The sequence below is a fragment of the Theobroma cacao genome, chromosome 5 (genome assembly GCF_053813885.1).
Source record: "Theobroma cacao isolate CCN51 chromosome 5, ASM5381388v1, whole genome shotgun sequence".
NCBI classification, from domain to species: domain Eukaryota; kingdom Viridiplantae; phylum Streptophyta; class Magnoliopsida; order Malvales; family Malvaceae; genus Theobroma; species Theobroma cacao.
The window spans coordinates 39,383,872-39,398,160 of NC_142643.1; the positions used below are offsets into that span (position 1 = coordinate 39,383,872).

Consider the following 14,289-nt stretch of genomic DNA (forward strand, 5'->3'; position numbering starts at 1 on the left):
GAAACCAACCTATTGGAAATAATTCAATCAAGAAAAAGAAGAAAGGACAGTTTGAGAGAGAGAAGCTAACCATAGCGAACTGAAAAAATTGAAAATTATTGGGCAAACATAACAATCTCAGGAATTTTAGGGCGGGAAGAGATAGAGAACTGAGAAAGCACTTGGGTGTTGTTTCTCTTTGTTTCAATTTAGTCCACCTTATACTTTGGAAAGTACTAATTCAAAGTCTTTTAATACTTCACTACTCACAGTCACACACCTGACTTAGACTAGTCTAAATCTTATATTTAGTTGTAATGAAATTAGTTTTGTAATTTTGGTGCTGATTACCCATAATTGTGTTAGTAATATTTGCTCCTTTTTAATTTATTCTGTAAGGATTGGAATTTGATGTTGAGTTGCTGAATGTCCAATGGGCACCATAGCCGGAGGTATTCCAACATGCTCTGTTCAATGGATACTCAATACAAAGAAGGATATCTATACAAAATAACGACAATGGAGTGATTTTTAACAAGGCAGAAGGCCAAAAAGACAATAACACAAATATATAATTTAGATTTCACTATGTCTGTCCTTCTGCAGGCTTAAGCTGGTTCTCACTTACATGTCCATCTATGGAAATGTCAACCCCCAAACGTTCAAGATCTTGACGTAGTAAATCTGGGTTCTTGAAATGAAGACCAGTAATGCCAATTCCTACAGCAGCCTCAACATTTTTGATCCTGAGACGTTCACCATACCACACGTTGGTAAGTGAAGCAACAGGAGTGTGCACCTGTCCTTAGAAAGTAAACTTATGTGTGTACGTGCGTGTCTCTGTGAGAGATATAAAATCATGCATGCGAAGCCAGTGAAATGAGTTCTAAGACATTTGTGGGTTGGTTTCCTCAATTTTAGTTTTCTCATGCTATTACGTTGACAGCATCTGATAAGAATTTAAAGTATTAGTTCGATTTATTGCAAAAAAAATATCAAATTTGCATTTCAAAGTTGGCCTAGAAGCATTAGAGAAAGATATAAGTTTCCTTCAAAGAAAAGCCTATTATGAGTTGAGAGAAAAAAACACCATGACACTGGATCACATTGACCCCAAAGGGGTTATGTTGATGTCTAAAACTTAGGACTTCCAACTTCAAGGCTGGAATTTAAACCTGAACAAGGGAGAGTGAGACCTATAGGATGTGAGATGGTTATCTACCTTCGGTTAGCTCAACGCACACTGGGCTTTCATATCATCACACGTACCCCCAGAAAGTGGCACTTAGAAGTTATCCCACAAACAATGTTAAACATAAACTTCCATGCAAACCCAAAAGACAGAAAAGGGCATGTGGTCACAACAAAACATGCATCCATGTGTTCATGTGTCCACACATGCATAAGATAGAGAATTTCTAACTGCTTACAATTAGCATTGAGAGGTGTTCTAATTTTGCTTTGACAGCATAATTTTGTTTTAACACAAGGTGCATCATCTCCTATACGCTTTTTCCCTAAAAATAGGGTTTGTACTCTCTGCTATTACTGGTTTTGGATCCTATTACAAGTGCCTCTTCAGTGGGAAGTTGGCAAGGATGGTACCTGTCATCAATGAATATACAGCTCACAGGATCAACCTTAAGATGTTCCACAACAGCCAAATAGAAATAAGGGTCAGGCTTCCTCTTTCCTGGATGCATAGTAAACAGAATCATTTAACATAGCAGCATGAGCGACATGAAACCAGAAAGCAGGTAGTAATATTCTCTTGAGATATACATATTTGCTTCAGAACACAATTAGTGACCGCTGTATAGTGTTAAAAGATCTTGAAATATTTACTGAGACTGAAAGAAAAAAGAAAAAAATAGAAAAAAAAAAAACAAAAGGAAAATCATAACCGTAAATAGATATTTGCTTTATTTATCTTTGAATGAAGAAGTCAGAAGCAACAGAACCGCTCACTTGCTTCTGCAAGAAATAATAATAGACTAAACACTAGGAGTTGACCAATTAGCAGACATGTAACAACAAAAAAGAGTGATATTTTGGATTGATATTTAATAGCACAAATAAAATGCAGCAGCCACCATTAATTGTTATTTCATGTTCAACAAGGTAAACAGAATCGCAACAGTGTAACCAACAAAAAATTGGGAATTTGATGTTCATAAGTCCATTTAGGTGCTCTCTGAGTATGCAGTTCATTTTCAGATGCAATCATATAAATACCTTCTCAACTCCAAAAGATTAGGAAGGGTCATATCCAGTGAGACAGTGGAATGAAAATGTGCCGAAGTCAGGTTTAGAAAAATAAATGGGACAAATTAGCATTAAACAAATTAGAAAATACTAAGCACCAATTGTCTTTTTGGTTGAAATATCAACTAGCTGTAGACTCTTTTACTTAGTACTTTCATAAAGCAGTACACATCGGTCTGATCAATTAAAAACAATCCAGGAGCAAATCAGCAACATTAATCATTATAAAGACATTACATTCAGCATTGGCCTTATACTTTTGACCATGACTTAAGAGAGAGAGATTAAAGGAGTGAGGAAATCATCCTTCTGCATTATTATTTAGAGGTTATAATGTGAAACATGAGACAACAAACTAAGGAACTAGGAACTAATAAAAATATATGTAGAATTGACGTTCTCTATTGGGATCCATGAATCACAGGATGAGCTTCCTATATGGAAGTTATATTCTAATTTGGACAGGAATTAGAGAATATCTAAAAGGAACACCACGCTTAAGAGTTTTCAATAGCCCATTCTAACATTAAATATCCACAAACAACATGCGGAGCATTTATGCAATGAAACAGTAAAAGTCAACTTGAAAGTAATAATAATGTATAAAGCTGAGAAAACATAACAGATACAAAAGTAACACAACCAACACAAGCCAGAATTAGATCAGACACCAGCAACAAGCACTTCCTCTCACAAACATGCACATCCACACTAGCACTCACTGATATGAATAAATAGACAGATAAACACTGAGAAATGAGAGTGATATCAATAGTGAATTGGGTATAGTTTAAGTCCTTGAACGTACCATACATGCATGAGCAAAATGTCCAGGATAAATAATTTGAAATGTTTAACTTGTCCTCAATTATTTTGTACCTGAAAAAATACATACACATGTACATATCTTTAATTTATAAACTACTGAATCAGAAGGAATCAGGAGAGCTGTTCCATCTTACCAGATGGGGTAATTTGTGAAAGCATGCATCTCATAGTTGTTTTGTTTTAATGCTTGAAGCAATTGTTCAATTCCATCTATGTAGGAATATCCTCTTCTCATACAATTTTTGAGGCCTTAACAAAAAAGTTATTGAAATTAATACCTTAACACAATTAGGAAAGCCAACATAGAGATATCAGATATAATTCATGGCCACACACTTAAATTGTAAATGAAATATTGAAGAACAAAACATTGTTGAAAATCTACTGCAACAGTATCACTGCTTCCTCTTGTATTCAACAAATGCGATCTGTTTCTCTAAACCAGAATGGAAATGAACTTATAATAGCATAACAGACTCCTCCATCCCTGTCCAGCTCTCAAGAATAAGACAACATCAAAGCACAGTCCTGAGCTTTATGTTTGATTTGTTTATTAATTATTACTTACAATAGCAATTATTCATCTTTAAATATTAAAAAAAATCATTTTTCACTTCCAAATGAAGTTTTGCTATCTTTAATTTTTCTTAATATTATATATATATGTATGTAAGTATGTATGTATGTATGTATGTATGTGTGTATGCATGGAAGTTGGCAAACAATTGATTTATTAGATTTATTTTCATTCTTTGACAAATAATGGCAAATACCGTATTCATTCTGATCTGAACAAACATAAGCGTAAACAATCACTAGTTGTTTACCAGATGTGATACAGTTTGTACTTGTTCCTGCATCAATCTTTCCAGAGACTAGAAACTCAGTCACCAGTATTGGAGGTTTTGTACATATGCCAGCCACTAGACAATTCGTTCTATCTGTTACTCCTTCACAGGAGATCTAACTTGCTCTGTTTTTATCCTTTCAATTTCCCTCCCCCTCTCTCATGCTCCCTCAGCAATGCATATTTCTCCTCTCTAATTCAACCCCATTACTATTTTGCGACACCATCTCACCCCAATTACCAACAAAAAATGAAAAGAGCACCACTGCAACATGTCTCTCCACATTTTGTGCCAAAGAGGTATTTTTGTGATATCAGCAGTGTCTGAAAACCAAATTTCTTATATCAACTTTCTTCATGATACCATAGGCTTCTAGATGTCTTTGTGGTTGGTTAAACTACAGTTTCTAAGAAAAATTCATTTTTCCTTTTGCTTAGAGTTAAAACCCTAAAAATAAACAAGCTAATAGATAAATGTATTTGGATGAAAATTTGAATGTGTTTCAGGACACATGTGCCCTAGAAAACACAAGCATACCAGCATGTGCATGCATACGCAGTTGAATAAATTCAAAATTTCTTTACCTCTTTGTCTCTGTCTCTCTAGCCACACACATGCCATGCAAGAACTGGCATGCATGCATACAAGAATAAATATCCAAAATCATAAATCAATAAAACACATATGTATATGCATTCACATCCAGTTGCATGTATGCAAACACCACACAAGTATCCACTCACCAACCTACCACAATATCCATAATCCATGCATCATATCAACATAAGCGTGCATATTTAATGGCCTAAACCTTTCTTTTGGGAATCCAGCACTCAGCACCACAAGCCATATGTATTACTCTTTTGTTCAGGGTAATAATTTACAACCCTAGACACTATAACTATGCTTACTTTTTTGCAAACACAAGGCCTTCCTTTTTCCTTTGTACCTTCTTTAATATCAAAATTCCCATGCTTCTCTTAGCTTGATACCCCCAAACCATTAACCTTGAAACCATTTCTTCAACTTTCTGAAATTTGTTTCAACATACTTCTCATTAAGCAGTACTCAGAGTTTACCTCCAAATCCCCCCTCCCCTCATTGTCAGTATGCTTGAGTCCAAACTTGTTTAAACCTTTTCCTTTGCAATTGAAAACCCTAACCACAAGAAAGTCTATATCTAACTAGCTCGATTACTATATTAATTTCACAAAAATTAGCATTGGGGTGCTAAAAAATTATGGTAAAGAAATCTATATACATGCCATACACAACAAAAAGTAAAAAAATGCCACAATGAAACAAGCTCCACCAGAATTAATGCAGAATTCCAATTTTATTTGAGAATTTATACTAAAATCAAACACATTTTGCGAATATCTAATGAAACTGCTCACCAACCTTAATACAACCAATGGAAGGAATAATATATAAAAAAAAAAAACAAATGCAATCTAACCTTCCAAATCAAAAGGCCTTCCGTCTTTAAAGAATTTTCCAGCTAGCTCCTCCTGAAAGGAAATAAGATAACTTTTTCACACTCCAGAAGCTAAAAGAAAAGGAAATAAAATCACAAGAAAAAGCAAAGAACAAAACACAAATCCAAAAGCATTGATTAAGGTGAAATTGCATCTGTGACAATTAAGCAATGCTTCATGATAGGTTTTTGGTGGACTAGAAATTTACAAGTGCCCATAGATTTCTGTCAAAGAAATAACTATATGGGCCAATATTGTAAAGGATCATGGTTATAGATAGATCCACATTGACATAAAACCAATAGGCTACTGCATAAGTAAAGAATAAAAATAAAAATGAATGCAAATGGTGATATTTAGTCTAAAAGCAATACACAAGTGCTATGTTATGGAGTGGTTATTTAGACAAGATTCAATAGTTGATACATACTATAAATAAAGAAATTAGTTAATAGAACAATAGTTTAGCTAACGTATCCACTTATCAGAAAAGCTGGTAATGTATCAGAGACAAAAGAAAAGGACTAAAAAGAGGCTAGTTATTTTGTGTTTAACTGCTAAATCATATGTCAGATGAGATGTAAGATAACAACAACGACAGAAAAGTAAGAGAAAACAAAACAACTTCAGTGTGTCCAACTTGGGGTGTTAGTGAGTCAAGCTGGCTTGCGAGCTACTCAGGAAACAATCAAACTCAACTCATCCACTGCTAAGTCCAGCTCAAACTCAAGCTCAAGCATATATAAATAGAATAACATTATATATATCTAAAGTATTCAAGCCTAAGTGAGTAAAGCTCAAGTTTGAAAAATCAAACTCACAGAAGCTCAAGGATGCTTTCAAGTCTCAAGTACCTATGTACAATCCAAAGGTAATCAATAACCATCATAGCTTTTATTGCTTAAAATGGAAATCAATCCTCTCAAACCTGACAAGTGAAACATATTTTAAGAAATATTTTACTCTTGTTAGCTATCTCTATCAAACAGTTTTAAAGATACCTCAATACTATATTCATATGACTACTTTACTCAACAAATATCTGGAGAAATATAACCAAACTTTTCCACATTATATTTTTAGGAGGGTACCTCATTAATCACCCCATTTTCGAACTCAATCCATGCAGTTGGATGCTTGCACTCTATTAGTTCCTTGAAAGACATTCTGACCATCAAATTTAACTTTGATCACTTCCAAAAAAAAAATTTCCAGCAGGGACAGTTACACCGTTTTCAAAAGAAAAAAAAAATGATCAAAACCCAACAAACCCAATTCAAAGAAAGCATTAAAAAAAAAAGAAAGAAAGGAAATGAAAGACCCATCTACCTGAAGAAGGCGGGGATATCATGGTAAAAGGGGTCACGAACAATGGTGTCCATGATGTCAAAGAGCAATATGGGAAGCTTCCTGTTGTTGGTATTGTTGTTTAAGGAAGAGGTCATGTTGTTGGCATTCAAAGCCATTCTGTTTCTGGGGTGTTTAGGAAATAGTTTTGGATTGAAGCAGATTGTTGGTGCTCTCATCAATTGAGCCATCCAAAATCCTTCGAACAAAAACGCGAGGAAGAATGACAATCTTTTAGATTTTCTGTTTCAATTACCAGCCAATCAGCCTGCCAGGAAATATGGGTCAACGATTTGTAGCAAACCCGGGTTTGCCTTCGGTTTATTTGGCCTTCGGCCTTTGCACTTTTTGCATCCATGTGGGTACTTCTGAAGAAATGCCTTGGCCCAAGAACACCACTAATCATATATATATATAGCTTTTATGTTTGGGTGATTTTCGGTTCTTTTTTTGACTATAATGGGAGGCTTTTATAAATAGGTTTTCTCTATTTCTAATAATTGCTCTTTTGAAAATTTAACAAGAATTTATTGAAATATTGAAATTTTTGCAGAGATGTTTTACAAGTTTCAGAGATACTTTTGCTTTGCAAGAATAAGGACAATTTCATTAAGAATGAGGTCTTTAGATTTAAAAAACAAATTTCCTCAAAAGACATTAAAATGGTAATGGAACAAAACAATTATACAAATCTAAATCTTCATACCATCGCAAACCAATTAGAAAATATAAAAACATTAATTGAAAACCAATCGAAATTCATTCAAACACAGACAATAAATACCAAAATTATTAAAACGAGCTTTGCAAGTTCGAGAGACACTTTTGCTTTGCAGAAATGTTTTGAAAGATGCTTTTGCCTTCTTCACTTTTTTCTTCTTGAAAGATGATTGTCTTCTTCGCTTTTTCAAAAATACCTTTGTAGAAATTCTTTAGCTTTTGTTTTTTTGTTTTTTTTTACTTTTTGCTCCTTCTATATATATGTATATCATGATATTTGAGAGTATATTGTGAGATTACAGAAAGTTTCAAAAATTTTCCCTTATTTTACATACATGAAAACCATATCAAATTGGATATGCCACAAATAAACATATGCTTGAGCTGGGAAAATTAATTTGTATCATATTTTATCATAATTTCTAAGATTTTTTCTTATATCATCTTTTGATGGAACTTTCTTTTTCTTTTAAATAGAATTAAGAACAAATACCAAATAGTATTTATATAAAATATTGATAAAACTCAAATTGAAAATAATTTATTTCGAGATAAATGATCTTATCAATTGAATCTGCTATTATATATTGAAATTTGTTAACACTTTTTAACAGCATAGGTAAGAATGGACTTACAAGTAGCAAGGATCTATGATTGCAATCTTTCCTGAACGTAGCAATTAGTTTATATCAGTCCAAGCACTTGAATTCAAGGATTCTCTCACTTAAAATATTAGACTTTTTTTCTTTTCAAGCTTCTTCCCATAATGATGCTTCCGAAATCCACAAATTTGTTCTCTTGTGGTAAGATTGTAAGATGGGTACAAGGACCAGAATCGATTGACAGTTTAGTTAAAATCCACTGATTACATCGTCAAAATGCATGGAACCATCCAAAATCAGCAAAGATTCCACCAGGCCTATGTACACAAAAGCTATAATCCTTTCAAACTGACTCTATAAATACTACACTTTCAGTTTCAAATCTACACAAATCAAAAGTCTCCTTTGCTAACTAAATCAATCAATTCTCACTCTTCATTTGATCATTTCCTCTACTGTCAGTAATCATGGGTGTCTTCACTTATGAATCTGAGGTTGTTACCGCAATCCCACCAGCCAAGATGTTTAAGGCTTGTATCCTTGATGGTGACAAGCTCATCCCAAGGATCGTTCCTCGGGCTTTTAAGAATGTTGAGTATATTGAAGGCAATGGTGAGCCTGGAAGCATCAAGAAGATTACTTTTGGGGAAGGTTAGTGATTTATCTCAACATTGGAAACCAAGATTTTTAAAATATAAGATTTCAAGTTCTAAACCGCTGAATTATCCTTTTAGAAATTAAATACTTTGAATCATTACTAAGGATATCCTTCTATTTGTGAAAAAAAAAATGGTTATTGTCCAAAGAAGCAATAACTAGTCTTTATTTGCCTTAATGCCTACACTTGCAGGAAGCCGATTCAATTACATGATAGAGAAGGTAGAGGCACTGGACAAAGATAACTTTGTGTACAGCTACAGTGTGATCGAAGGTGATGCTTTGATGAACACACTTGAGAAAATCACTTACGAGACCAAATTGGAGCCATCTCCAGCTGGGGGATCCATATGCAAAACCACTAGTAAATATTACACCATCGGTGACTTTGAGATTAAGGAAGAGGGTATCGAGGCCGGCAAAGAAAAGGCCCTGGGAATATTCAAGGCCGTTGAAGCCTACCTCCTGGCAAATCCTGACGCCTATTGAAAACCCCAACATTAATACTTCAATGGTCATAATTACATTATGGAAATGAATTTTCTTTGTTTTGCCTTTTAACTTTGCAATAAGGGGCCACAGCGTCATGACCACCGAGAAGATTGCATTAAATAAAGGAGCATCAAATATGTATTTGCCTGAAATTGTTGTGTAACCAAATTATATCCACTGCAAATGAGTGGTTAAATTACCTATTTTTTCCCCTCAATCAGTACTGATATTTTGTTAGAAATAGACACGGAACAGAGAGCCATTATTGCTTACAACAATACATACACCTGAGTAAGAGCAATAAGTACATCAAATGCAATAGAAATCACGCCTGAAAGAACTAACAACTAAATCACCTACATTTGGATAAATAGCATATCGCCAAAGCCTGACAACAATAGCCCAAAAGCTCCATACGTCGCGAGGAGACCAACATAAACCACAACATGCTTCTAATTGCTGTTAAGGTACTCAGTTTTTTTATGCTCCAACCCATCACCCATTCTCCTTTAAAGCTTCATTCCTTCCACTAGGCTTAATCCAAAACATCAATCGCATTTTGATAAGGACATCACTTCTTCCCTATCCCATTTCTTTTGTTAAAAACTGAGTCATTGCGAGCTAATCGTAACAACCAAAAGGTTGCTCCACAAACCATCATCCATCTAGACTTGCTAATCTCTTTCCGCCAACTACCTTCCCAGGTCATAATGAGCATTTCCACTGACTGAGGGCATACTCAAGAGAGGTTCCACCATTTCAAAACTCATCCCCAAACTGTTGTGAAAATTGCCCAAGATATAAAAAAAAATAAAACTTAGAGAAATCAAATAAACAAAAAAATATAAGAATTTACGTAGTTCGACCTTTTACCTACGTCCACGGAGTGAAACTATTCTTCTCTTATTGAAAAATTAAAGTACAATAAATTGACTTTTATGATTTCCCAAACCAACCCAAGATCCCTTGCACACTCTTTCTCAATAACCTCCCAAGAACACTCACCCAAACCACTCTAGCTCCACCTAGAGCAAAAGACAGAGTTATAAAGTGTTCCATCTCTAGAGCTCTCAAAGCACTACTTGCAACTCTAAAGCCTAGAGATCCACTTTTATAGTATAAAAGTCCAAAGTAGAATGTGATTAGGACTCTATGTGGAATAAGAAGTTTAAAACCATACAACTACTCAATGTTGTACACAAACAAGAATGCTCATCAAATAAGATTTAGAATTCTAATCAACCTAAAACTCAACAAATCTCCACATTTGACTTGAATTCAAACTCTTTAAACCTCTTCCACTAGTTGCACTTACTTGCAACTTCTTAACTCCACCTACTTTGCAACACCTTAAACAACTTTTCAAATCATTGGCCTTTATAATTACCACGACTACACATACCGAATCAAGCATGGTTCAACACTCAATTCCACAAAATGGCCAATGCACCCGTGTAGCCGTCAAGTCAATGGCACTAATTGACTTCGGAAAGGTACCTTGACGACCCTTCCAATTCATTGCTGACAAGATTTTTCGTCCTTTTACCATCGTCTACACCATGGAAACCTTCCATCACCTCCTCGGTAAATGAAATCTCACTTTGGTAGCTACCATCTCCTGTGCACTATTCTCATCCTTTCGAGGCCTCACATTCTAGACGATACAAACCATTATGCAAATTTCCCCTCATCAGGACCATGTCGCCTTGTGTGACTTTTATCACTCCATCACAAGCAGAATATCCCTATCCTTTGGAGTCTAACAGGCTTAATGATATTAGACTCTTATGCATCTCTGGGACATAGGCCACACCACCCAAATAACACATAATCCCATCAAACATTTTGATTTTCACCACTCCAAGACCCATGACCTTCACTATTGACTTATTCTCCAAAGTCAAATTCCCAGTCACCCCTTCTTGAAGTAAATCAAAACAATCTTTTTGATAACATATGTGAGTGGCAGAAGCAGAATCTAAATACCAATCAGAATTTGCATTCATATTTTCTGAGATTGTAAGGACATCACAATCATCACCTTCAGCAATGAAAGCACAATCACCTTTGTTCTCATTACTTTTATCCCCTTTTATAGGACAATCCCTTTTAATATGTCCATACTCTTTGTAGTGAAAGCACTTAACATTGTTGGATCTAGACTTGCTACCCTTAAATCTCTTACTAGTTGACTTCCTCCTATGAACCTCAGTTACCAATGCCAAGCCACTTAGATCTCTATCCCCTTTCTTATTTTTCTTTCGGGCTTCATGAGACATTAACGTTGCTTGTGCTTGTTCTAATGTTATTGTATCCATCCCACATATAAGAGATTCCACAAATACCTCATAGGAGTCTGGAAGCAAAGCTAGGAACAATAGTGTCTTTTCCTCTTCTTCCACCTTCACATCAACCTTCTTCAACTGATCAATGATCCCATCAAATTCATTCATATGTTTAATGAGGTCTCCATTCTCCTCCATCTTTAAGCGATACAACTTTCGCCTAAGTTGTAACTTGTTAGAAATACTTTTTGCCAAGTAAATTTTCTCTAATTTTGCCCATAATCTTGGAACAGAATCCTTATCAATAAAATGGTTAAACACATTATCTCCAATACAAAGTCGAATAGTGCTCACACACCTTTGCTCTAACTCTGCCCATTCAACATCCTTCATGTCATCTAGTTGCCCTTCCTCATTTCCTAGCAAGGGGCGCATTAAACCTTGCTGCACAAGGAGATCTTTCATTCTTCTCTGCCACTGTGTGAATTAGTCTTCCCATCAAATTTCTCAATTGAAAAATTCATAGAACTAGTAACTTTCGACATCTTTGTTGAATCTTAAATTTACCAAACCCGAAGCTCTGATACCAGTTTGTTGTGAAAATTGCCCAAGAAACAACAAATATAAAACTTAGAGAAATCAAGTAAATAGAAAAACACAAGAATTTACGTGGTTCGGCATTTTGCTTACGTCCACGGAGTGAAACTATTCTTCTATTATTGAGAAATTAAAGTACAATAAATTGACCTTTATGGTTCCCCAAACCAACCCAAGATCTCTTGCACACTCTTTCTCAATAACCTCCCAAGAACACTCACCCAAATTACTCTAACTCCACCTAGAGCAAAAGACAGAGTTACGAGGTGTTCCCTCTTTAGAGCTTTCAAAACACTACTTGCAATTCTAAAGCCTAGAGATCCACTTTTATAGTATAAAAGTCCAAAGTAGAATGTGAGTAGGACTCGATATGGAATAAGAAGTTTAAAATCATACAACTACTAAATATTGTACACAAACAAGAATCCTAATAAAATAAGATCTCGAATTTTAATCAACCTAAAACTCAACACAAATCATCACCTAAAATAACAGGATATTAGCACATGATCACTATTCTCCTCTTGCATACTTCACTACACACATAACAAGTTATTATCTTGAAGTTGCAGCCCCCTACAATTTAAAAGGCATTTCGTAGGGGTACATCGACGGATAGCTAGCCATAGAAAATCTTGTACCTTCAGGGGAATAGTAAGGTGCCATATTGACTTAAACCAAACTCCTTGGCACTCTTCTGTTGCCATTAACTCCAACATTCCTGAACATCCCTTGGTTGAGAATATCCCTTTTGGGTCATGAGACTAAATCAATTTATCCACCTTGTTGTCCATAAATGTAATTCCTTTAAGCAAATAAATTAACTCTTATAACAGATGTGCTTCCCATTGAAAAAGTCAATGTTCGAATGAGATGTCCGGTTCACCTTTGCAGCATAGCTCACAAACTTCAATTTTCTTCTCGAGTACTATAGAAGAGAGTTTCGAGAAAGCAATGTTCAATGGTTCACTTGTAAGCCAATTATCGAGCCAAAAGAAAACACATCTACCATTGCCAATAATTTATATGCAGCCCTAGTTATCAACAAGTTTCTCCACCCCTTTTATCACAAGAAGTTTTACAATATGTCTCCATACAGTTGATATCATCATTAAATTAGAAGATGATGTAACCCACTGGAATTTACGCACACCATATTTCTCCACTAATAACCTCCTCCACAAAGCATTCTTCTCATGGCCATACCTCAACTACCACATGCTCAACAAAGCCAAGTATTTTATAAGAAAGGTTAGCAATTCCTAACCTACCTTTAGCTTTAGGTTTTCAAACAACTTGCCATCTAACCTTAACAATATTTCTTTTATCTAATGAATTACCCCATAAAAAAACTTTCCTCAGCTAGTCAAATTGTTTGATAACCCCTTTTGGGGCAATGAATATGGATAAGTACTAAATTAAGAGGGAATTTAGCACTGAATTTATAAGTTCAATTTTACTTGTGTTGGCATAAAATGGGTCGACTGATTATCAATTCCCATGTTCTCATACTATTTAGATTAGAGTCCAAAATGATACCTAAATAAGAGAATGACAAAAACCCAACACCACACCTAAGGATGTTGGCCATTTCTTGACAAACATTAGTCGGAACTCCCACTTGATAAACCAATGATTTAGCAAAATTAATATGAAGATCGAAGGCTAACTAAAAGCACAGAAAAAGACGATGAACATTCACAACCCCTTGAGTGTCTCCCTCAAGAAAAAGAATAGTGCCAGTAGTAAATTGTAAATACCTCTAAGAAGATTAAGCCCCTATGCTTGGGTCCATAGCAAATGGAGAACCTCAACCACCAAAATGTATAAAAAATGGGATAGTGGATCACCTTGGCATAAGCCATCCTTATAGAAGATTCTTGTGTAGCAAAATCATTTCTATTCACCAATACAATGGGCTTGAAATCCTTAAAAAAAGGAAAGGCTAGAGAGTTTTGATATTAAGGGCGATGAAAGTTGAATTGAGGCATTTTTCTAGTTTATAACACCTCATAAATGTTGGTGTATTTTAAAAAAAAAAGTTGTCTCTTCATATATAAAGTTGTAAATGAAAGTTATGTTTTTTATATGAAAAGTTGTGACTATTGGAAAGTCATATCAATTGAAAGGTTATATCACATAATGCGATATAATGGGACTATTAGATTGTAAGTGGTTTTTATGTGAAAAA

At 34.9% G+C, this 14,289-nt stretch overlaps 2 protein-coding genes across 4 annotated transcripts; one reads left to right on the forward strand and one right to left on the reverse strand.

Annotated features, from left to right (window-relative positions):
• Positions 1-447: 447 nt before the first annotated feature.
• On the reverse strand, positions 448-7,183 carry FHY1 (Haloacid dehalogenase-like hydrolase (HAD) superfamily protein). Of its 3 annotated transcripts, XM_007029417.3 has the most exons (7): positions 6,728-7,158; positions 6,490-6,565; positions 5,380-5,431; positions 3,207-3,321; positions 3,053-3,123; positions 1,585-1,672; positions 448-725 (listed from the first exon to the last, which is right to left on the reverse strand). In XM_007029417.3, the coding sequence occupies exons 1-7, from the start codon at positions 6,934-6,936 to the stop codon at positions 566-568; spliced, it is 771 nt and encodes a 256-aa protein (XP_007029479.2). In that variant the 5' UTR covers positions 6,937-7,158; the 3' UTR covers positions 448-565. The 3 variants fall into 3 exon arrangements, with proteins under 3 accessions (XP_007029479.2, XP_088662657.1, XP_017976863.2); XM_018121374.2 differs by lacking the exons at positions 448-725; positions 1,585-1,672 and adding an exon at positions 2,713-2,965 and having other exon boundaries at positions 6,728-7,183; XM_088806531.1 differs by lacking the exons at positions 3,053-3,123; positions 3,207-3,321 and having other exon boundaries at positions 6,728-7,168.
• A 1,293-nt stretch (positions 7,184-8,476) lies between these two features.
• LOC108662122 (major allergen Pru ar 1-like) lies at positions 8,477-9,433 on the forward strand. The gene is made up of 2 exons (XM_018121272.2): positions 8,477-8,718; positions 8,918-9,433. Exons 1-2 carry the CDS (start codon positions 8,535-8,537, stop codon positions 9,211-9,213), a joined length of 480 nt encoding a protein of 159 aa, XP_017976761.2. The 5' UTR covers positions 8,477-8,534; the 3' UTR covers positions 9,214-9,433.
• The last annotated feature ends 4,856 nt before the right edge of the window (positions 9,434-14,289 follow it).